The sequence below is a fragment of the Choloepus didactylus genome, chromosome 19 (assembly GCF_015220235.1).
Source record: "Choloepus didactylus isolate mChoDid1 chromosome 19, mChoDid1.pri, whole genome shotgun sequence".
NCBI lineage: Eukaryota > Metazoa > Chordata > Mammalia > Pilosa > Megalonychidae > Choloepus > Choloepus didactylus.
The window spans coordinates 36633705-36658491 of record NC_051325.1 but is presented as its reverse complement, the minus strand read 5'-3'; the positions used below and the strand labels follow the sequence as shown (position 1 = coordinate 36658491).

Genomic DNA, 24787 nt, shown 5'->3' with positions numbered 1-24787 from the left:
AGTGCAGGGCCAGGCCAGGCCTCCAGAGCCACAGTGTTCCCACAGTCTTGACCCGCCACACTGCCAAGACCGGCAGAACGTGCGTCCCCCACCCAAGGGCCGTCCCACCCTGGTTGGTCCAGAAGCTGGCACAGAAGGCAGGAGGGGAGAACTGGCTTTCTAATTCCTGAAGCCCAGGGAGGTGGCCAAGACCTTGGACATCATCCACAGGTGGCCCAGACCCAGCTTGGACACCACCCTGCCTGGCTCAGATGTGCCCGAACGTGACCCAGATATGGATTGGACATCCAGTCCCCAAGTCTGCCAGAGGTAAAATGATGCCACACTGCAGTAACCACAGGCAAGGGTTTATTTTATTTTATTTTATTTTTTTTGCAGAGAGGCACAGCCTACAGAGCTTGCGCACGGCCTGCCCTGGATGCCCACCGTGCCTGTCTTCACCGGGACAGAAGAAAGTGGTCCGGGGCAGCCGGGGTGATCACAATAGCATCCTGGAATTGGAGAAGAAAAGCCAAACTGGGTTTTACCTCCTGCCTTGTGGCTAATGCTGGCTTTGTCCTTGACAAGGTGGCCACTGACCTTGGTGGGGTCATGGCCCTGAATTCACTTGCACAGAAATCTTGGAAGGGTCGGGGGTGGGTCCAGCGTGTGAATAGCAATGCATGGGGGTCCGGGGCACAGGGAAAGTACCTGCGTGCAGTGCGTGGGAGTGCGCAGGACAGCTCTTCCCAAGCCCAGCCCGTCACCAAACTACCCAGGGAGTTTTGTGAAATGCAGACTTCTGGGCTGTATCCATGTGGATGGGTCCAGGGTAGGACAGACAGGTGAATTTCTAATAAGGTTCCATTTTTATTTATTTTTGGAAACTAAGTGTATCAGGAGAAACTTGCTCTAATAGATCTCTGCCAACATTTTATGATAAGTTTCAAACACATAGCAAAGTTGAAAGAATTTTAATGAACACCTGTATTACCCATCACCTAGATTCTACCACTAACCTTTTTCATCATAGTTGCTTTATCTCATATCTATTCTTTCCTTCTACTAGCTTTTAAAACATATTATATTATAAAACTATTAAAAGGAAATCAATGTGCTGTTAGCCCAAAAAATGCATGAATAGAGCAAAACAGGAAATTTGGAAATGAAAATAGATCCAAAGAATGAAATGGTAGCTCTTTCCTAATCAGACTGCAAATATGAAGTAGACAATGTAAATTGATTTTTTAAAAACTGGCAAGATGTGAAATGCCCCCCAGTAAGAGATATGTGAAATACCCAAGTCATCCAGTTTATGGGACACCAGTTGTACATTAAACAGGAATCAAGTGCCGTATGTTTCCTAGGTAAATTGCTTGCATCGTTATCGGATCACTGAAGCACAGTCCTTCAGTGCGTTCGGACATTGGCTGGCTTTTACAGAAGGGGTAGCTGGTCAGCAAGGTCAAAGGACCTTGGCCAGAGGGAGACAGAGCCGGGGTTCGGCCTGGCCACCTGGTTCCCGAGCCGGGGCGCTCAGCCTCGCTCTGCACACCTACAGGCTCATTCTCCTTGGTCCCCAGCAAAGCCGGCTAAGGGTGGACATGGCTTTTGAGAGGAGGCAGCTGACAATAAAGCAATCATCGACTTGTCTTTGAGGACAGTAGACAAGACTCTCAACCCTGCCCACAGACGGGACCCCATTGGGGGGCATTTTTGAGACCTTCCTCTCTGTGGATTTCTCTGGAATTAAAAGGCTCAGGAATTTAGCAGTACCAATTAGGGTTTTGGGCAAACCAGGACTAATAAGACCTAAAGGCTGGGTCCTAAGTGCCTCCCTGGTCATGGGTCGGGTGTGCTGACTGTGGAAAGGTGGGTAAGTGGGTAAGTCACCCGTGGATTTTCTCAGTTGTTAATAATTCTTCTCTCAATGTTCCTCTCTAGACTCGAGGTGGAGGTTTCTGTCTGTTCACTGTCATGATCACAGTGCTCGGGCAATGCCCCTGCACGGCTGAGTGACTGTCCAGCTGATGATGGACCCCTCTCCCCCTTACTGTCACTGGCTCATGCAGAGATCAAGGGTTATCAGAGCAGGTGTGGAGTGCAAATCCCAGCTCTGCCACCTCCTGGCTGGGGGACTTGGGAAAGGCACTTGACATTTTTGAGACTCGGTTTCCCCATCTGTGAAATGGGGATGACAACAGTACCCACTGGGTAGGGTGGGTGTGGAGACTGAGCAAGGTGCTGCCTATTCCCTGGTGCCTGGCACAGGGTATTTGTGGGTGGTTATTATTAACGATAATACTTGGGGATGGGGGTGATGCTGCTACAGCACCTCTCGCCAGCAGCTGCCAGGGAGAGTCATTCATTCTGGGAGCATTTATTGAGCATCTACTGTGTGCCAGACCTTGCTGGGCACTGGGGACAGAGGGACGGACAAGACAGATATGGTCCTGACCCTTGTGGATCTCAGACCATTTGGCCACATGGCGAGGGGTGGTGGGTGGGGTTGGGCTGGCATGTCGCAGGCCTCTGATCTATGTGCCCTGGACGCTGCCTTACATCCTGGGCCTTCCTTGCCCCTGCCCCCACTGACCTTGCTGCTCCTGGAACATTGCAAATCCCTGCCTCAGGGCCTTTGAACTTGCCGGCTCTTCTGACAGGGACATTCTTCCCAGCTACCCACACAGTTCACTCCTTCACTCCATCGGGTGTTGGCTCAAATGTCACCTCCTCAGAAGGGCTTTCCCTGACCACCCCATCTAAAATAGGCCCCCTCTTTCCCATTGTCACTCTGTCCCTCCTGAGCCTGTTTTATTTTCCTTCTCAGCTTTTACCTAATGATCTTATGCTATCTAGTCATGTGTCTGTCATTCCCACTAGATGTTTCTGTTGGTTCATTTCCGTGGCCTTAAGAACTCAGAGGCATGCCCGGCACATAGTAGCCCCTCAAAAAACTTACAGAATCAACAAATGAATGACTGAATATCAGGTAGGATGGGAAAAGCTGGCAGCGGGCTGCCCCCAGGCTGGACCTGTGAGAATGCCCCCACCCTCCAGGGCACCGCCACCCCCTCACTCTAGGGATGAGGAGGTGAAGCCTGGAGAGGGGAAGGGACTTGCCCAAGGTCCCCGAGGGGTGGCCAGGAGGGCCGGGATGGGCACGCCTCTCAGCCCACGCCCCACTCACCTCCGTCACAGACGTGGCAGCTGCCTCGTATCCCAACGCCTTCACTATCGACAGCAGGACCCCAGATCTTAATTTGCCTGAAATAACAAATGTGATCAGAGACTGGTGGGCCTGGGCGGGCCCAGGGCAGCCTTGGGCAGGCTCACAGGGCTTGGAGGGAGCCGAAGGCCTGGCACACCCGATCCTGAGTGTCTTCTCTGCCTCTGTCTGCCTGCTCTCTGGACCCTTGGCATCCACCCAGCCTCATCTCTCTACCTCTTGCCTCCTACACCAGCTTCTGGCTGCTTACAAAAGCACACCTCTGCACCCTTGAACAGTCTTGCTCAAGAACTATCAGGGGCTCCCACTGTCCACAGCAAAGGTTTCTATCTTTGGAGATTCCCCACTCGAATAAAATAAAGAAATGAATAAGATGGGTCTGGCATAGGTCCGCAACTCTCCCCACCCTCACGACTGGGGCTTAATTAGAGGAATTCCACCTTCTCTCCTGGCATCCTCCACTAATAACACAAATAGTGCCACAACAGCGAAGGCCAAGAAGGGTGGGGCACTGACTGCCAGGCACTCTCTCAGTTCCTTAAAAACGGCATCTCATTTATGCTTCCGAGGAAGGGACTCTTATTTCTGCATTTTACGGACAGGGAGCTGATGCTCAGAGGGGTTAAGGAGCTTGTCCAAGGTCAGTCAGCAAGACGGGGGCCCAGGACTTGAGCCTGGGTCTGCCTGAGGCCCTTGAGCTGCTCTAGTTGTCTGTTTACACTTTTGTCTCCCTCTTGCAGTGATCCTGTGAGGTCAGGCATTGCCTTGTTCATCTTTGCATGCCCAGGCTCTGCTGCTTGTAAAAGAACTGGGCTGGGAGGTCAAAGACAGGAGAGGTAATTTCCAGCTGGGTAACTGGGAAGGATTCCTGGAGTAGGGAGAATTTGAACTAGGTCCTGAAGCATGGATGGAAAATGAATGAAAGGGGCCTTTCCCAGGTGGGAGAAGCAAAGCACCCCCTTCATGGCCCTAGGGGTGAGGGGTGGGGATGGATGGCCAAGGGACGCACCGTTCTCATTTGGCAGCAGGATGGAGTCGAGGATTTCAGTGATGATGTCTTTCAGAAGTTCAGTCTGTGAGAGAGAAGGACCATCGTCACCCTGGCTGAGAATCCAGAGTCCTCCCAGCCATCTTACAATAGGCACGGCCCGGCCCTGCAGCCAGGGCAGCTGGGGGAGATTTAGAGTCCCAGGTCCCCTGCTGGTCAGAGCTGCAAGGGCTCCCAGGGACCAGACAGGCTGGGAGTGGGGCATAAACTCAGCTGTCCTTGGGGTCCAGCAGGTGGTAGGATTGGGGTGCATTGGAGGGATAGCCAGTCCTTAGGAGGCTCTGTGGCTCTGTTCCAGCTGGATTTGCCCTGAGGGACTGTCACCCCTTGTTGTCTGAGCTTTTGACTTCTCAAGGGAAGCCAGATGTCCTGATTTTTCTGTGGAAAACTCCCTATTTTAAAATATTAGCCAAAAATTTAAACGAGAAAACTAAACAAAACACAAAGATCTAAGAAAACAAGACGGAGGGCAGGACTCAGCCAGTTTGAGACTCTCATTCAGTCTGACTCAGATGGGGAAACTGAGGACCAGAAAGGTAAGGGGCTGTCCAGGTCACTGAGGCAAGTCTACATGAGCAAAATGAGATCGCTGAATGAAGGGATTTGTTTTCTAACTTAAAATAAAAGCTTCATGGAAGGAAAGTGTGTGTGTGTGTGTCTGTGTGTGCATGGGTCTGTAAGTATCTGTGAGTGTGTGTTTGCAGGTGGGAGTATGTACCTGTTCACAGCTGAGCCAGGTGCCCAGTAAACACCTGGGCCAGGAGGGTGGACTCGGCAGCTGGTAAGGTGGAGGCTAGCCAGCCCACCATGGGGGTCTTATTCCAGGCAAGTCCTCTCTTTGGAATGGACCTTCTGAGTCATCTGCTGAGCCCCAGGGACCATCTACGAATACTCACGTTGAACAGGCCAATACTCGAGGTCAACAGGTGGATCCGATCAGAACTGCAACAGAAGATGCCCATGAGAATGTCCCTTGGAATCCCATTCATTCATTCAGCAGCTATTTATTGAGCACCTACTGTGTACCAGGCACAGCACAGGCTCTGGAGATACAGCAATGAACTGAACAAAATCCTTTCCCTTTAGAGCTTACATTTGAATGGGGGGAGATAGAAAACAAATAGTAGCCCAAAGAGCAGATAAACCACTGCCAGTGGGCTTGATTTGTCCCAGGAGTCTCCAGTTTGCAACTGCTGCACTATTCTCCAGGGCAGAGCTCGGGCGTGGGGGTGGATGGGGTGAGAACAGGCCTCCGTGCTGGGCTCCAAGGGGGCACGGCATCTGGGCGTGGCTTCCCTGCCACTGATGCCCAGTGCCGGGTTCAGTCTTGGAGGTGTCCAGAAGGGGCCGCCCAAGGCCTAGGGCATGTGCGAGAGTTGGGCAGAACGAGGCAGGCCATTTCCCTTCCCTCCCCTTCTTTCACATTCAGTCCTCCAAAGCTGGAGGGTCCCATCCGTCCTTTGGGTCCTGGAGGGGCCTCCACCCATGCTCACTTCTAAGAGGCACAAAACATGTGACCGTTAAAGAAACCCATGGTCACAGAGTATGACCCGTTCTCATCACCAGTGTCTTCACAATGATTTACATATTTACCTGATTTCATTTAGGTTGAGCATAAGTTGGTCCCCGTTGGTGTAAAACTGAGCCTCTGAACTGGCTTCCTGCAACAAAGAGAGGCCCCCGTCCCACTTCTTTTAAGAGGATGGGTGATGCCCTGGGTGCAGGATTCTGAAGGAGGCTCAGGGATCAAGCCGACATGGTCTGAATCTCAGCTACTGGCCCAGTGACCTTGAGAAAGGGTTTGACCTCTCTGGCTTCACATTCCTCATCTATTAAATGGGACAGTAACTGTATCCACTCCCCACTTAACAAATTATAGCACTGGACAGCTGTGGGGAGTGAGGAGGAGGAGGATGGCAATAAGCAAGGATCCCCAAATATGTGCTGGCAATGTTTTAGGAACTCTATATGATTATATCCTTCAGTCCTCACGACCCTACGGGGTGGGTTTTATTCTTACCCCATTGATGAGGGGAAGAAACCAAGGGACAAAGAGGATAAGTAAGCATCTGGTAAATATTAGCCATTGTTATTATTATGGAAAAGACCTTTTGACTGAGGCCAAAGATATGCATCAACTTGACCTCTAGGCTGGGGACCTAGAGGACAGCGTGGCAGGCTCCAGTTCCAGGTCAGCTGCACCCAGACAACAGACTTGCCCTGCAGGCCTGGGCTTGGGTAGCATTTTGAAAAGTGCCTGCCATTGACCTTGGAGGGGCCAGGACATCAGGGAGGGTCCCACTGCTGGTCAAGGGGGTGGGGAGATCAGAGTGTCCCTCAGTATGGGAAGCCAGGGCCCTGTGCTGAGCATCTCCAGGGGGCACTATTCCCCCGTGGTCTTTGTGAATGGCAACCCTGGGAATTGTGCAGTGGACAACCTGCCCAGCTGTACCCAGTGATGTTGTACGGATAATGCCAACATGAGCCTCCTAACAACCAGGGGCTGTCCGGTCTCCTTGGCTAAGCACGGAAGCTCTTAATTATCCAGCTCCCAACCTCCTGCTCCATCTCTCTCTTCCCTTTTGTCCCCTGTAGAGTACCACCCAGATCCCCTTTACCGGGTGGGGCAGCCCTCCCTCAGCTGCGTAAGGGCTGCTGCTAACAGTACACGGTGGCCCCCTTCTCTGCAGAACTGCCCCTGCTTGAACGGAGCTGCCTTGTGGGAGTTATGTTCCCCCCTCCTCTGGGGCCCGATGGTGGCCAGTGACTGACCGGCAAGGGGGTGCAAAGAGCCAGCCCTCTCAGTTCAACACGGGCTCATTCCTGTGGTGCAATCCATGCTCCAGAGCTCCCGTGGGATCAGGTTGAGGTCATCTCCGGCTGATACCACACCCTCCTCACAACATCCCCTGCCCTGTCCTGCTTCCTGTACAACTCTTCTGCTGAGCACTCTCTCCCAATAAATCACTTTTACAGGAATCGCTGTCTCTGGCTCTGCTTCTAGGGGCCTTACCTAAGATACCCTCCGAGGGGATCTCCAAGGTCAGCTTGGCTTGGTGGTGACTCCCACCCCTATACCTTCACCCACAGGTCCTCCCAAATGGGAGTCCTGAGCTCTGACCTAAAGGGGCTACTGAGAAAATCAGATAAGAACTTCCTTGGAGATGATTTGGTTCTGTTCATGCTTCTGAAGACGAAGGAGAGGTCAGGGCAGTGAACGGGAGGTGTTCGTTCCCCCTTCTTTTGTTCACAGCGGAACCTCCTCCTCTCAGTCTGTGTGGTTTGGATGGAGTCAACTCCCACCCCCACCCCAGGGCTAGGTGTGCCCCAGCTCAGGTAATTTGCATATTCCATTTCCCTGGTCACACTGATTGGTTCAGAGATGTGCTCATGACTCAAGCTTGTCCAATGAGAATTAGCCCTGGGAATTTTGCCGGAGCTATTGGGAGAGAGGCTCTTTGTGCTGGGATTGCCAAGCTCCTAGCTTGTAAGCCTGATGCAGCCTGGGGTGCTACTATAAGGGGATAACTTGCTGAGGATGAAAGTAGCACAGATGGAGAGAGAAGAAGAAAGACATTGTTGGAGCACCTTGGTCCAGCTATTCCTGACCAGATCATCTGGACTTTTCATTTCTATGAACTAATGCAACTCCTTTTGTGCATGTGATCCAAAGATCCCTGACTAATGAAGTGGCAGGTCAGAGGTGGGCCCCCAGAGCTCCTAGACTCTTGGTTCAGAGCTCTCTCCCTTTACTAGACCCTGCTGGGTGACAAGAGTGGTGGAAATCTTTAGCAAACAAGAGGAGTGAACAGAAACAGTGGACAGGGGGCCCAGGCTGCTGCAAATGTCACAGATGATTGAACTCACAATGCCCAGGGTGAAGATGGGGCGGCTAGCTTCACTGGTAGCGAACACCTGCAACACAATCAATTGGGCCACCGTGGCACTGCCCTGATCCAGAAGGAGCTCGGGTGTCTCCTGAGTTAGGATCTTCACGATCTGCGTGGGTCCCAGCTGATTCGCAGCCTGAAAGGACATCAGACCCGCAGGTGTCTCCCAAGCACCTGACTGTGTCCCATAGCCCCCAGGTGGCCCCAAGTGGCCCAGCCCCTGCCCACCATGCCAGCCTCCCTGCTACCTCTCTGCACTCTGGCTACACGTTCTTCTCTCAGATCCTTGAGTGGATTGTTGTTCTTCCCAGCTCCCAGCCTTTAGCTGTGCTGTTCCCTTCTCCCTGATCTCCCAGACATGCCAGTAATGCTCTTACAACCCCTAGAACCTGTCTTTTGTCACTATACTTATAACTTAAATTTTATCTGTGTGATTATTTTATTCAGGTCAAACTGCCCAGTTAGATGGAAATCAATATGAGGATAGGGACTGGGTCTGCTAAGTTCACCACTGCTGGAAGGAAAGAGAGCTGCCCCACACATATTTGACTCCCCAGAGGCCGCGTACAGACCACACCAAACATCCATCGAGCTGCAGATGGCAAGCGCACCAACCTCTTCCCTGATCGCCCTGATGCTTGACTTCAGCTGCTGGGCCAGCTCAGGAAGCTGAGGGTGAGAGGAAGCCAGGGCAGATCAGTGGGAGGGGCAAGGGGAGACATCCTTCCTGCACCCCCACGGCCAGGAGGTTTTGCAGAACCCAAAACCCAGAAAATCTGGACAGGCCACGTCTGTCATTGTTGGGAAAAAAGCCCTTATGTCAACTCTGAGGGGCCTGGAGACTCTGCTGGCCTGAACTCTTACTGTGGGTTTGGGGTGATTGTGGGTACACAGGCAGCTCTGTGCTCCCAGAGGACATAGGGAAGTGACCCCAATGCTTACCACAGTCATGAAAGTGGTTGTTGGTGACCACTCCCCATTTTCTTGCCATCCCAGCCCCTTACCCTGAATTCTAATCCCCAAGAGCTTGGTTCTCTGTTCTCTGTCAGCTGACTTGAATTCTTGCCATGCTTCCATGACTGTGGGCCAACCCTTTTCTCATGTTGGCCTCAGTTTCCCTGGCAGTCACGCCAGAGAACGCGGTACACTCCGGATGACTGGTGGTAGTTGTCTACTGTGCTGTACCGCTAAGGATTCCAAGGTTGGGTCAGCATCTGGGCTAATAGGAAGAAGGGATCTGATTGATTAGTGATGTCTGCCATGGGCCCCATAATGGATAGCAGTGGCAAAATTCCCATCCCTGGACTACTTAGTTTCTAAGATGTATTTAACTCTAGATTACTCAGTATTTAAGGTACATTTTGGCTCTACAGGACAGTTATGTGGTAGAGGAAGCAGACATATCAGGTTCCAGGGGGTAGGACTACGACTGGGGCTGGATGTTATGGGAAGGATTTGGCTTTTGAGCTATATGTCTGAGGTAGGGTCGGTTAGGAGGGAGTGAGCTTACTGTCACTGGAGGGATTTAAACTGAGCCTGAGAGTGAATTACTGCTCAGGTGCCTAGGGGTCTCTATGTCTCCTTTGATTCAGGAAATTCCCATGATGCAGCAGAGGCAGCCCCATCGTCTGCCCCGTGCTGAAGCTTACCACAGAGTACAACAGGACCACGAGTTCTTCTGGAGGGAGCAAAGTGCCCACTGCAGCATTCACCACATCCTGTCTCACGACGAGGCTAAAAGGGGTGCCGTCCAGAGCAGGCACCATCAGGGATGCTGCAGAATTACTGAACTCGTTGGTCACCTCTCCCTGTGAGTCTAACAACTTGGCCTGAGGAGACACAAAGTGTGTGTGGAGGGTGGGGTGGGGTGTTGGTGACTGGGAATTTTAACTCCACATTTTACTCAATAGCAACCTAGAAGGAAATGACAGCACTCAGCCTGTTTCCCTTTTTGCATTTGCCACCAGGAAGCTTAGCCTGGAATTCAGTGCCTTGGTGTAGGCAATGAATTATCTCAGGTGCCCAGCAACATCTTCTCCATCAGATAGTCTCTGATATTTATTTTTTTAACTAGATGTCTTTTTGCACTGTTTCAATTTCTCAGATACTTCAGACACTTTGGATGAAGGGAAAATTCAAAACTGCAAGAAAATGGATGGAAAATGTTTGATATGATTTTCCAAGGGAGCCATGAAGACTACAGCCTGGGTTCATGCTGCTTGGGCTGGCCTGGGCCTTCAAAGAGTCCAGTCCCAGTGTGGGTGTGCAACTTTACATTTTACAGAGTGGGCACTTCCTGTCTGCAGAGCTCTGTGCAGTCCCATTTCATTCTCTCTTCAGTGACTATTATAACCTAGATTTTACAGATGAGGAAACTGAGGTTCAGAGAGGTGAAGAAACTTGCCCAAAGTCACACAGCCAGAGACTAGTGGAGCCGGAAGAGAAACTTAGGTCTGTGTGAACCTCGATGATGTGTCTTGATCCAAGCACCAGTCACGGGCTCTTGTTTCAAGGTTGCCAGAGATATGGGGATGGCAGGGGCTTGCCTGAGAGAGGTCAGGAGGCCCAATACACATACTCCAGCCCCTGACTGGGCAAATCAGGTCTGAGGAAATTGGGGTCCAAGGACAGGCCCTCTGGGGTTGAGGTTCTGTGTGTGGTGGCCCTTAGGTTCCACCTGCTGGTTTTTCTCCCTCAAAATGGTTTGCATGGGATATGGTTAGCCTGTTGTGATCATTCTAAATCAGCCCATGTTTCCTCCCTTGAAACAGACACTGGTTCCTGACCCTTGGTGGTCAGGAAAGGATAGTGATGTCCCCACTTTATCCTCAAGACCCTGGGACACTCACCCCTAAGTTGAGCTGGATGACACCATCCTTGATGTCAGGAGACAGAAGGTCGAACACCAGTTGGCCAGAGCCCAGAGGAACAGGCGCTGCTCAGGAACAAGAAGAAAGTCCTGTGAGGGTGGACGGCACTGTTGGATGGAGTGGTTTGGGGTCTTACTTTTGGCTGGGGTTCCATCCTTGCACGAGGGTAGGAGCAGGAGTGATCAAGATGATGTCAAGACTCACAATGATGAAGAAGATGATGATGATGAGTGACGTTTATTGAGATACACCAAGTTCCAGGACCTTCCTAAACCTTTACGTGGGTGAGCTCATTCGCTGCTCACCATAACCTTAGGAAGTCAGTCCTGTTACCCCTCCTGCTTTACAGATGGGGAAAGCAAAGCTCAGAAAAGTGAAATAACTTGCTCAAGGTCCTAGGAGAGAGGATTTGAACCCCAGTCTGACCTATACCAAAGTCCTGCTTTGGAACAAAGCTGAGCTCTTCATGGTAGCTCGGTCTTCCCACCCAGACTGACCCACACCCCCTACGGGGCAGGGTCTGGGTCTGCCCCACCCGGCATTCTGCGTTTTGCACCCCTTCGCTCGGGATTCCCCATTTGACCGCCAGGGGGCGCTGGCGTCTCATCTGCCCCGGGCTGTGGGGGAGGAAGAAAGGGGAGGGTGACCCGAGGGGCAGAGGGGTGGGGCGGGAGTGGGGTTCCTCTGCATTTCACCAGCAGGCCCGCCCCCTGGCCCGCCACTGGGGAGCCCGGGAACCAGACAGACCTGGGTTCTGACTTAAGCTGGGACCTTGGTCTACATATTCCTGCCTGTGGAGCTCAGTGTCCTCATCTTAAAATGGGGGGTATAATGGTAATTAACACCTGCCTCATAGGGGGTACAGTGTTGGCACCTAGAAAGGGCTTAATAATGGTGGCTCAAATATGAATTACACCAGACTCAGAACTGAAAGAGTTGGGTTCAAGCCCTTTCCTATCCCTAATTCCCTCTGTGAGCCTGGACAAGTGACAATTTCTCTGAGCCTCAGTCTCCTCATCTGTGAGGTGAGGTAATAATGTCTGAGGATTCAGGGAGACAGTGTGTCTAATGCTGCTCCTAAGGGCTTGGCCCGTAGCAGGTGCTCTGTGGTGCCCAATGCCCATGAATCCCGCTCCCCCACCCCCCACCCCCCACTCCCCCTCTTCCCACTCCTCTCTGCCCCTCCTTTGAAAGGACCTCTTCAGACCCCGCAACTTCCTCACCAGGAATCCCCACTCTGGTGAACTGACCATGGCAGAATTCCGAGGTGGGAGCAGAGGGCTGTGTCCTCCCAGCTCTGCTACCCTCAGGGACGGGAAATGACTTCCTTCCTGGGCACACGTCTTGCCTCTTCCCTGCTCCCTCTTCTCCTGTAGCACACCTTGTGGTGTTGTATCACTCATTCATTTGTTTGTTCATCTATTCAGGACACATTTGTAAACACATCTCTTTGCCAGACAGAGCTCCTATTGTGTGCCTGGAACTTTCCCGTAAATTTTTAATCCTCACTAACAATCCTGTGAGGTAGGGATGTGTAGCTCCCATTTTACAGATGAGAAAGCCAAAAGCCAAAGGAGGTGGAGTGATTTGCCCAAAGCCACGGAGCAAGTCAGTGGTAGAACTGGGATTTGAACTTGGCTTTATCTGGGGCAGCTCAAACCTTTCCCACTGTCCCCGCTGGCCTCACATAGAACCTTGCACATAGTAGGTGCTTGTGAAGTCACAGTCATGGTGAATTTCTGTCTGCTTATCCTGCACAGGGACCAACTGCTGCTCATCCCGTCTGCTGCACACGCCTGACGGGGAGGCCTTCCCTGGGCAGAGCCGGGGCACAGAGGCTGGCTCGGCCGTAAAGGAAAGAGGTGGAGAGTGAGCCATGTACCTACCCCTCACCAGGCGCAGGAGGTCTGCACCCATTTCCTCGAAGGTTGTCTCGATCAAGGGACACAGCTGCAACAGGACAAACACAGGGGCTCCATCAGCGAGGGAACCTGTGTGACCCATGCCCCACCCACCCGGCCTAAGCCCGATGGCCAGCCAGACTTTCGTCCGTGGGGGTGAGGACCCAGCAGCGTGCCCATTCCCTCAGCCATCCCTGGCCCACAGCCCGCCCCAGACCTCAGTGTTTCCTGCGACCTTTTGCAGTGGTTTGTCCTTTGTCCTGTGCCCAGGGTGTGCCTGGGCTGCCAGCTGTCCCCTCCTCCCAAGTCCATGTTTTCCATAAGAGGGAAATGGAGAATTCTTTCCTTCCTTCACTTATTCATTCAACATGGCAGACTCTGGAACAAAGGTGAGCAAGACCGACCCAACCAGCATCCTGAACAATCTATTTGTGCCTTTTATGGGTTTCTAGACCCAACACATCCCTTTGCTCACTGAACTTGTCTACCCCTTACACTGCCAGTGGTTCTCAAGAGGGGGCATTTGGCAATTTCCAGAGACATTTTAGTTGTCACACCGTGTGTGTGTGTGTGTGTGTCTGTGCTACTGGCATCCCGTGGGTAGAGGTCAGGGATGCTACTAAACATCCCACAATGCACAGGAGAGTTTCCCGCAATAAGGGATTATCTGGCCCAAAAAATCAATAGTGCCAAGGTTGAGAAACCCTGACCTGACCCAATCCAGGCCTCACCTGCTCTGCTTCAGGAGGAAGTTAAACATGTGCCTCACTTGTCCCAGGGGGCCCAAAGGCCTTGTTCTCTGCTCTGAGGCCACCCATTTTCCAGGGCAGTGCTCTCAGATTATTGAGGTCATTTTGTCTTAGGTAAAATTGCCCTAGTGGAAGAACCTTCTAGCTACTACCCCTTACTCCTCTTGAGGAATGACAAGGCACGTTGAGAAGTGCTAACTTTTTCTATGAATATCCAGTCCCCACTTGGAGCTGCTTTACTAACTCAGAGCCTGGAGAGGATGGAAGGCTTGAGCTCAGCGACTCCCAGCATGCACTGTCAAGGGACTGTCTGCTCCTCGTGGGAAGGGAGTCCCTGGCAACCTCTGCATCTTCTCCTTCAATTCCCCTTCCTTCATTTGCACCAGAGGGTCTTCACCCTGACCCTGTACATTAGAATCCTCAGGGGGAGCTAGAATCCTCTGGGAATACTAGGGCTCCAGCCCAGGCCAATTGCATCAGAATCACTGGTGTAGGGTCTGGATGTCAGCATTTTTTAAAGCTTTCCCAGGAGGTTCTGATGTGCAGCCAAGGTTGAAACTCATGGATTTATACTGGAATAGGGCTTCTGCATTTTAAAAATGGGCTCCTGCCATAGGCCCACATCTTAAATGTGCTGTGTCTTTTTTCTTCACGTCATGCAAAATATTGATGTGACATCATTTCAAACCCAGTGAATCGTGGTAGGAAATCATGATGATTAACAGAATGGTAGTTTTCTCATATCATTCGCTATATTTGGCTTTTTGTCCTTAAAAACAGATACCATGCAAAGAGCATTTTATAATCTCCAATTTCCCCCATCTTTTCTAGTGGAAAATATATTTTTAGCTATTGAAGTATGATGCCAGATAAAATATGATTTTTCTGGAGACTGGGAAAAATTTTACAGCTGGGTCTCATTTAAGAAATTCCCACCTTTAAGTAGAAAGAAAGTTTTCTTAAAAGAAAAAAAACTTACGTAAGAAAAGCCAAATTTTGTGAAATTATTCACATTCAGATTCTTTTAAAAAGCCTCCCTGGAATGACTTAGTAAATTATTAAATATTATGCAGCTATTACAATAATTATGAATATTATACAATGCTATAGAAACATGGATATGATTTAAAGCATAGTGAATAGTATTTTAAGTGAGTGCAGCCATGCAAAAATGTGAGTGTATGTGAATGGAGATTGGAAGGCTGTGTGCAAAAGAGAAAATAACCATTGAGTTAAGATTGAGGGGTTATGGGTATTTTTCTCCAAAATTGTTTTAATTATTACATCATCTTTTCAAGTTAAAAAGTTTTATAATTAAAAAGTTAGCTGTTTGACAAGGTGATTTGACCCCCTAAAGGTATGACCCACTGTTGTGAATTTATCTTGGAATTTACAGTGCAAACCAATGACCAAGTAGATGACTCCAACTTACAAAGTGTTAGTTTCCCTGTGACATGTAAGGGGCATATAAAATGAGACTGGCCTTTGTTGACTGACTCTGAAAAATAAATCCAACAGGACCTGATGTGTGGTAGACCCCCGGAGACCAGGTTAGTATGAGGACAATGGCGTACTACAGCCGGCTTGTACTGCCTTGCGAGGAACTAAATTTTCAGGAATTTTTGAGCCAGATGCTAAACCCAGCCATTATTAAAAATTAAATTATATAAACTGACAATTAAGTAAATTATTTAAAAAAATAATAAAACCTCAAAACACATTACTTCCTAATTATTTGACTACATCTTACTATTATCCATCACTCTTGAGGCTACTTACATCTCTGATATCTGTATGGTGGAAACACTGTATAACTGTGTACTGAGCATCTTTTCCTAACCCTGTGTTCACAGACCTCACTTTGACAGCTTGAAATTGGCCATGGAGGGAGTATTTACACCATGGAAAGCAGCAAATGCTACAAATCAGGATTCCCTCCCCTCACACTGCCAGAATGGATTGTTAAACATTTATCAGCGCCTCACTGTTGAAGGCCTCCTGGCAGAGTTTTGGTATTTCCATTCCTTTGATCTCAACAATCTGCCTGGGCCAGTACCCAATCTATTGCTCTGTGCTCAGCCATCATGCCTGAGTAGAATCCTCAGGCCCCAGAAGTTTCCCACCCCCAGGAGACGCGTCCCTCAGGCAGAGCTTGCACTTCTGCCTCAGCCCTGCAGGGGGAGCAATGCTCATGTGCTGGAGAGGCCCTAATTCCACTCACCTGGCTTTTCACCAGTTTAGGCAGAGCTGGCACCAGGAGGCTTATCACCTTGTCTGCTAAGGAGTTGACCAGAATGGAGAGCCTTCCCGAGAGGAGAGGGGGAGAGAGATTAGGAAGGGTCAGAGATGATCACCCCCCACCTATTTTACAGAGGAGACAGAGTCCGGGGGAGGAAGCCCCTTGCCCAAGGGCCCTTGGCCTGGTAGGGGTGGAGCTGGGAGTAGACCCTGAGCCAGGTGTAGGCAGAGCGACGTCGGGTTGGTGGGGGCCGGTCCCTCTCCCCTTCTCCTGCTCAGGAGCAGTGAAGGGAAGTACCACGTTTAGAGCATCAGCTCTGTGCTACGCACTGTGCTGAGTGCTTTTGGCTGTTGGATCTGATGCTGTCACTGCTGCCTGGCAGGTTTCACCACCTCCACTCTACAGGTGAGGAAAGTGGGGCACTGGGAGGTGAAGCAACGTGCTCAAAGCCTCCCAGCCAGTAAGTGGAGGGGATGCTGTTGCCCGACGCCAGAGCCTTTGTTTTCACCCTTGGCACCACCTAAGGCCCCTAGGAAGGAGGCTCCTCTCCATCTTCAAATGTCTGTCCCACCTCCTGGCACAACGCCTGAGACCCCACCCTTACCACCTCTGCCCCTGGTGTCTTGAACTTCCTTTGGCATTACAGATTCCCTGCAAGGGGCTCCAGACCGAGTCAGGAGGGGTAAGTCCCTTTCTTTCTCTGGGCCTTGGTGTTCTCAGCTGTAAATGGGCTAAGGCCACCACCCGGCTTCCCTCCCTGGCGTGGCAGGAGCCCAGTGGGAGGTGGCCGCACTCACTTGTGCAGCAGGCTGATGCGCAGCCTCCCGTGGCTGTTGGAGCAGTCGCTGAGGACCAGGCGGCTGTGGCCCTGCTCGTCGGTCTCCACTCGGATGAGGGCTTGGGCCTCGGCCTCCATTTGTATCTCCACGATGGTCTTGACCAGGGGCCTGGGGGTAAGGCCGAGGCCTGAGCAAGCAGCTCTGTCTGTCAGTTTCCTGGCTCTTCACCCACCTCCCTGGCCTCTCCTTCTCAAGCTCCTTTGCTATTTCTCCTCACTTCCCCAACTTCTTTACCCCAGCGTGTCTCAGACTCAACTTTTGGATTCCTTTCTGGTTTAAATCTCACCCATATGCTGACAGCTTACAAACTGACACCTCACTCCCTACCCAGATGTCTTACAGGTGTCTCAAATTTAACAGGTATGAAACTGAACTCTAGATCGTTCTCCCAAACTTGCTCCTCTCACAGCCTTCCACATCTTGGCTGCTGGTCACCCTGCCCTTCCAATTGCCTATGAAAAAAACCTCGGGGTCGTCCTTGACTCCTCTCTCCTACCCCACATTCAGTCCATCAGGATATCCTGTGGTCTCCACCCACCTTTGAAACATTTCCAGAATCCAACCACTTCTCACCACTTCCCCACCCCAAACCCTGGTCCAAGACATCATCCTCTCCTCCTGAGTTATTGCAATAGCTTCTTGCTGTCCTCCCTGTGTCCACTCTTGTCTCCACAGCAGCTGGAGGGATTCTTTAAAAATGTTAACTCACATCAAGTTTCTCCCCTGCTCAGAACCCTCATGGCTCCCCTCTCAGTAAAGGTGAAGCCCTCACCTTGGCCCACAAGACCCTGCATGAGCTGGCCCCGGCTGCCTGCTGAGCTTACCTCTCCCCGCTTTCCCCCACATCCTCGCCATTCTTTGAACAAGGCTAGTGCACTCCTGCCTCAGGGCCTTGCATCTGCTCTGCTTGATGCTCAGAACTCTGTTTTCCAGATATTTGCATGGAGGAAAAGGGGCAATGAGTGGATGAACGTATCAGGCCTGCTGTGCCTGACCGAGGGGGACTCACGTGTTGAATCCGGCCACCATATCCACAGGGATCTTGACAATCAGCTCCTGGCCATTGGCTGAAGGTTGCACCTGCACCTGGAGGACGTTGGCTGAGGTGACCTTCAGCCTGGATGGGACATGGGAGAGATGAGAATCATGCCTCTTGTTCAACTGAGCATTGCCCCCAAACCTGACCCCACTTCATCTTTCCTGCCTCCTCTGGGTGTCCAGCCACAAGCCCTGTCCATTGACTTTCCCCCTGCATGATCTACTCCCTTCCTGCCCCTGAGCCTCTGCTCACAACACAGCGATGGCTTCCCCCTCACTTAGGCTGGCTTTTAGGACCCTCTGCCACGTGGCCCTGCCCACCGCTCACTCTTCACCTTGGGGTTTGAGTGCCAGCCATTCTAACTGACTCCCACACCTCTGGGCTGGTCCCTCTGACTGAGATGCCCTTGTCTTCTTGCCTCCTGGTGAGCTCTGAGTCATTGGCCCAAGAGTCACTTCCACTGAGAAGTGTCACCTCATTCTTTCACTCTCCCACCCCAGGCGACCTTCCTCTGGGCTGCCCTGGTAGAGCTCCATCTGTGGTTACTGGTAACTACCTTGGGAGCTTCTTGAGGAGGGTATTTGGTTTGATCTGTTCTTCATGGTCAAACACAGAGTTGACGCAAAGTGATATTTGTTGACTGGGGCAGGGGTGTGGGGAGTCTGTCTCACTCACCAGGTGATTTGTTTCAGGATGGAGGTCAGCACGTCGCCCAGCGCAGAGCGGCTGTTGGCTTCCTCCTCCTGCACGGCGCGGAGCAATGGCAGCTGCTGGAGGATGCTGATGGCGTCGTGGTCCTTTAGCTCCTGGGTCAGCCCTGGAGGCAGATCCAGGGGTTAGGGTCCAGGAGGAGAGGCAAGAGGGGGCTCCAGGCTTGGAAAGGGCACCCCTGGACCCTGACCTGGGCTGAGTGTGGGTGGCTCCAGCCTGAGCACACTGGAGGTGTGGCTTTGAGGACAAGGGCCCAGATAGGTCATTTTCAAATGAAGAGAGAGGCCGGGGCACAGGTGGCACCATTCACACCCCTGAGCATTGCCAGGCTCTGCTGGGGCCTGGGCAAGGATACCCGGCAGCTGCACCTGCATCCCTCCCACCACCAGCCACAAACATTTCCAGAGCTAAGAGGCAGGGATGTTCTGCTGCTGAAACTCTGTTGCTAACTGTTCTCTGGCATCGAAGTCCTAAGGTCTCATGGTCCAAAAAGCCTCAGGTGCTAAGAAAGAACCAGAGTCAGGGGCCAGTGAGTCAGGGGCCCTGGGTTCTAGCCCCTCCAGGCTTTCAGACCTGGGTCTCAGTGCATCTGGCTGGCAGGGGCAGGGGGCAGGCTGGGACATACTGGGGAGCTCTGCCCATGGCCCTTTGGCCCTTACCACCGCAGGCTGGAGGCTGCTCTTTCAGCTTCCCAGACTCTCTGTATGAAGGCTTTTTCCTGGCAGCCAGAGCCCGTTTGTCCTGTTCAGAGTGGACTGGAAGTGCCGGAGCCTTGATGTCCCAGAAGAAGCCTTGACTAGCGACTAACAGGGGCTGGGTGGATAAACACCCCAGCTCTCTTGACCCCTGGGTGGGATGACTCTTGTGTGTCCTCTGCTGTCTCTCAGAATCCCCGTGTTATCAAGTTATTGCCTCTCAGCTCCAAAGCCCTCATTTCTGCCTGTTCTATGACAGTGGAGCTGGGCTCAGGAAGTGTTTCTCTCTTGCCAGCAGGCACTGTGTTACGCCCTGTTAGGAGAGGCTCTGGAGGGGGAAGGGCCTTGGTGTGCCCTCTTGCCAGGCTCCCGTGTGTCACTGCCGGTGGCTTCTGGCTGCAAGAGCAGCTGGTGAGTTCTGCATGCACCTGGCTTATTTCCAGGGGGCTTCCCAGTGACATCCCCCTTCCTCCAGGGGTGACTTCCCTGAGAATTTCGTAGGCATCCCAGCATCCCTGCCTGCTGGCCTCAGCCTGTCGACTGTGGATCAGCTCTGGCCTGGGGCAACCTGGTGAGCTTCTCTGCCCTCCTGTGGGCTTCAACCTCACTCTCTCCGATGCAGTCTGAGCCCTAGCCTCGGGGAGGACTCCTCCAAATCTGTTCTGTCCTTAGTTTCTCTCCCCCAATTCTAGGGTATCCTCTTAGCTAATTCCCCATTATTCTAATCCCCTAATCTGCCTGAAATTCAGTAGTGAGGCTATTGAGAAGTCCATGGCTCTGGTCAATACCTATCTTACTGGCTGCTCCTATGACACAGGCCAGGGGAGGAAACCAAGGCTCGGGGACTTGCCTGGGGTCACATAGTTGGAGACCAATAAAGGCTGCAGACTCCCAGTCAAGGGTCTTTGCTCTGGGGACTAGGAGGACAGTTGGTCTAACTCAAAGGAGGGGCTCTGACGACAGGATTTCAGGCAAGGGCAGGAGGAGAGGAGGTTACAACATCACACTGATGGCCACTCACTCCTTCTGCAGGCCATGGAACTTAGAATAGAGGATCTTTGGCACCACAGAATCATGGAGTTGGATCATGGGCTTTAAGAAGAAGGGGATCTCGGACTCATGGGCTCTTGAAGTCATTGACACTCCAAACCTTGCAGCTCGCCCACTCAAGTCTCACCCCAGAGCTGGGGTCCCAGTTGTGCCTTACACACCCCCAGTGATGGGGAACTCCCTCCCTCTTCTGGAGGGTTCTTGCCTTAGGGTAGTGAGGCCTGGGCAGCCAAAACTTACCGTCTTTGACGACTTCAGAGCTGAGACTGAGAACTGCAGAGGGGCTGAGGGTGGCTTGGACCAAGGTGGCTGCCAGCAAACCACAGAGGAGGGTAAAGGTCCATGGGCTGGCCATCTTCCTGGGGGTCAGCAAGCAGCAGGTCACAGGTTTCAGAACCTGGGGTGAGCACAGAGCCCCCTGTTAGCTGGGCAGGGAGGCCAAGGGCAGTGACCTGGGGCATGGGGTCCTGGAGAGGCCACTTAGTGCAGAGGTTAAGAGTGTGGGCTCTGAGGCCTGGCTGCCTAGGTCTGTGCCAGATGCTAGCTGGGTGTCCTTGGACAAGCAACTTCACCTCTCCTTGCCTTAGTTTTCTCATCTGACAAATGGGAATAATAACACATACTTTGCACAGTTGATGGGATTTTAGTAATTAATATCTAGAAAGCAGTTAGCACAGTGCCTTTCATATGCTAAGCACTTGGAAAATAATAGCTATTTTCATATGGGAAACCCACCAATGATGCCCAGGACAACAATTTTACTTCCAGTTTCCCCAGCCCCATCAGACTGGCACTTAAAACTCTCTAGGATCCGAGCTCAGCTGACCTCACCTGCTACTTTCCCCTTCTTGCTTTATACAGTTCCAGCCATTCCAAGCTGCTCGAAGTTCCCAGAGCATGCCTGCTTCACTCCTGGGTTTGTGGCTTTGCCCTTGCCTTTTTGCCCAGATGTCACCTTCTTGTTAAGCTTTCCCTCTCTTGTAACCGGGGATCCCTGGACCTCACTTGGAGAAAAGTTGCCTTGGGGGCCGGTGTGTGTCGCGGATAGGAGTTTAAAGGCAGGAAGGAAATGAAAATTCAAGCAAGGCTCAAAGTGGTGGAAGCTGTTTGCTTAATCCACAATACTAAGTGGGTGCGTGGCTGCTTGGAGCCAGGGACAGAAAGGCAGAAAGAGAGAGAGAGAGAGAGAGAGAGAGAGAGAGAGAGAGAGAGAGAGAGAGAGAGAGAGCGGCGCCTATGGGTACCTCCTGGGAAGGTGACCTTGGGGGTATTCGGGCTGCTTGGCTGCTCTGTCCCAACTCTGCAACCCAACTCTGAGCCCGCAGCTTGCACTGTGGTTCTGTCTCTGAGCCCCCATGGAAGCTTCTGCCTCCTGTGGACTGTCTTATTTAGGGGGAGGAAAGATGCTGACCAGAGACCCGAGCCCTTGCTGGGATCAGCATGTGAGTTTCTTGTTGCCAAAGACAAATGTGGCATCTGGATGATGCACGTCTGCTGGGAGCTGGAGCAGCGTGAGCCCCTGCAGTACACTTGCTATAATGATTCAACATCTGCCTTCCTGCCCGGGCCACCTGCTCCCCCCCACCGAGTCCTCAGCACCCAGCATAGTGCATGGCATACAGCTGGAGCTTAATAAATGGTCGCTGAGTGAATAAATTGCCCCTGGGGGTCTTGGAAGAATTGGGAATCTGAATCTGCTACACTGAGGAGATCCACGCCGTGGGGGCCCCCCCTCAAGACACAGAGTCCCCCCACCATCCCTCGGCCCCAGGGGAAATATCATAGGCCTGAGAGTCAGACAGATCCCAGCTGGAGGCCTGCTTTTACCACCTGCTGGGTGATTTTGGGCAAGAGACTCACCTTCTCTTGGCCTCAATTTTTCTCATCTGTAAAATGGGGATAATTATAGTACTTACATCACAGTGTTGTTGGAAGGATTAGACGAGACAATCCCTTTGTGGCCTGGCATGCCATAGGGGCTCAGTAAATGTTAGCTATTGTTATGATTATGACAGTTATTATTGCTTATTCCGGGGTCAGAAGGAACCATCTTGCATGAAAGCCAGAAGACAGAGGTGATGCTGTGCATCCTGCCCTTTCACCAGGTGACACCAACTCCCAACCTTTTTCATTTTCTTCCAAGCATCTCAACCCTGTCTGCCTTCCATTGTCTCCACACAGCTGTTTCATTCTTCTCTTCCCAGAGGCTACCAAGAGGATGCTAGCATCAACCCTGTGGAAAAGCATCTTCTCCCCCTAATCCAAGCCCCGTACATACCTCCACCACATTGCGCCTCACCTCCTGCCTTTGCTTATGCTGTTCTCTATGCATGGGATGCCTTCTCTTTTCCTTTGCCCAGCCAAGATCTATCTACTCAACTGACATGCCACCTCTTCCAGGAAGCCTTCTCTGACTGCTCTCCACCACCACGTGCCCAGGCATTCCTTGAGCACAGCATGTCGCCACATTGATCCATCCTTGAGGGCAGGGACTGTTCCTGATGCTTCTCCTTGTCCCCAACATTTCCCCATTGTGTGCAGAGTGGGTTTATGTCTTCAGGACTAAGTGAGGAAAAGATTCAGTCAGTCCCATCCCTTCATCACTGCTCTCTGGTCTTCTGGGTGAGGGAGCTGGGCATTCCTCTGCCCCCCAACTCTGACCCTCAGAGGGTCCTTGCCAACCGAGCAACCTTACCTGGGGGCCAAGCTTCCCTCCTGCTCCTGGCCTGACCCTGACAGGTATTTCAGGCTCAGAAACTTCCAGGCGAGCTGGGCCTTCAATCCCTTCCCTACACTTTTACCTGGACACGCTGGAGTTCTTACCTGCTCGCCTCTCCTGGGTGTTGGACCTGGAGGTCCAGCCTTATATCCTGCACACCCCAATGTGGCCTCCTTTTGTGCTTGTGCCAAGGCCTTGGGTTGGGCAGAGGTCTCCAAAGTAAATATTTGCCACAGCCCCACCCAGAAGCAGCCTTCGGACTCCAGCCTCCTGAGGTTTGGAGAAAGGAGGGTTGGGATGGCATGAGGAGCAGGCAGGGTCTTGGGGCCTGTAGCAGGGAAGCTGGTCCAGGCATGGTGTGGGCCATGCAAGGGGCTCCCTGCCTCCTGGGCAGTCGCTTCTGTGGGCAACGATGAGAACAGTGGCAGTGACAATGCATTAGGCACCCACGATGTGGCTGGTGCCACTCCAGACTTTACATTGGTCATGTCAGCTCATGGCCATCTGGGGTTAGCAGCTCTATCCCAACTTCACCAAGGAGGAGTGGGTGTCACAATGTCAGCATATGGCGGAGCCTGACTTCAAAACCCATCTGGGGACGTCACCACAGCTTGGTGGACACAGGGGTGTCCTGGAAACAGGCCGAGCTCGAATCCTGGCTCCACCACTTCCATGCTGTGTGACTTGGGGTGCATCCTCTAACCTCTCTGAGCCCCAGGCTTTCCATCTGTGAAATGGGAATGATAATCACGTCTACCTCCTAGGGTACTGAGGGCTCAGGTCCCAGCACAAAGGAAGTGCTCGATAAATGTGAGTGGGTGCTGTCGTCGTTATTGTTTACAGTAGGATGAGCCTTTGTAGACAGGATGTGATCATGGTTTAGTCCACATGATTAACTTGGGGGAAAGAAGGAATAGCCTTATCCACCCCTTGTTCTTAAATGCATCCAAGGATTCACAGCTCCATTAATTAATTCACTCAAGGAAATGGGCTTGAATCCCATTTTTGCCACTTTTTTACTGTGTGACTCTGGACAAGTTACTTGAGCTCCCTAGGCCTCAATTTCCTTATCTGTAAAATGGGGATATTAATAGCACCTCCCTCACGGGCTGCTGAGAGCATGTACTGAGGTGTGTGCCCATGCTGTGCTTTCATTCATTCATTCCCAGCCATTAGCACTCACTTTGCCTTGTCTGTGCCTTTTGGGATCTCAGTAAATATTTGGGGAGTGAATGAATAATGAGGCATGGCCTTGAACCAAGGGGACACAAGGAAACAGCTCAACAGGGCTCCCATCACCCACAGCCTGGGTGTAGGCCTTGGCTCACCTAACCTGCGCAGTCACCTGGGGGCGATGAGAGGGGATTCACTGGCTCACGATCACACGGTCAGAGGTGCTGGAGCTGAGATCTGAACCCAAGCATTGACCACATGCTCTAAACCACCACACTGTCTTTCCCAGGTTAGTGTTGGGGGGCGGTGTCACAGATATGGCCTTCCAGCATAATCTGGGGACTCATCCCTGCTGCCCGTCAGTCTAGAAACTTGGGATTGTGGTTTAGAGTGGGGAGGAGCATTGGAATTGTTGAACCCCATCTCCATCTGCAGGGGGAAAAGAGAGGGCAAGGAGAGGCCTGAGGTCACACAGCATGGAGTAGGGCCCTGGCTGTTTTCTCCTTCCCCGTTGTAAGGCAAAGAAAGTCTGCCATCCTGCCATGTTTGTCAAATGTGCCAAAGGCCCCCAACGCCTAACGGTGAGATGCTGCAGGAGCCAGGTATCTCCCTGGGCAGGACCCTGCCAGTCCCTTGGGCACATTTCTAGAGAGGCA

At 52.0% G+C, this 24787-nt stretch overlaps 1 protein-coding gene across 4 annotated transcripts; it reads right to left on the bottom strand.

Moving 5' to 3' along the window:
- Window positions 1-352: 352 nt before the first annotated feature.
- On the bottom strand, window positions 353-23107 carry BPIFB1 (BPI fold containing family B member 1). Of its 4 annotated transcripts, none has more exons than XM_037811690.1 (16): window positions 23063-23107; window positions 20480-20636; window positions 18459-18600; window positions 17754-17861; window positions 16703-16852; window positions 15888-15969; window positions 12903-12966; window positions 10996-11081; window positions 9796-9975; window positions 8762-8815; window positions 8124-8282; window positions 5850-5917; window positions 5153-5198; window positions 4218-4281; window positions 3170-3246; window positions 353-491 (listed from the first exon to the last, which is right to left on the bottom strand). In XM_037811690.1, exons 2-16 carry the CDS (start codon window positions 20592-20594, stop codon window positions 438-440), a joined length of 1449 nt encoding a protein of 482 aa, XP_037667618.1. In that variant the 5' UTR covers window positions 20595-20636; window positions 23063-23107; the 3' UTR covers window positions 353-437. The 4 variants fall into 4 exon arrangements, with proteins under 4 accessions (XP_037667618.1, XP_037667617.1, XP_037667616.1 ...); XM_037811689.1 differs by lacking the exon at window positions 23063-23107 and adding an exon at window positions 22935-23046; XM_037811688.1 differs by lacking the exon at window positions 23063-23107 and adding an exon at window positions 21071-21248 and having other exon boundaries at window positions 20480-20598.
- Window positions 23108-24787: the final 1680 nt, after the last annotated feature.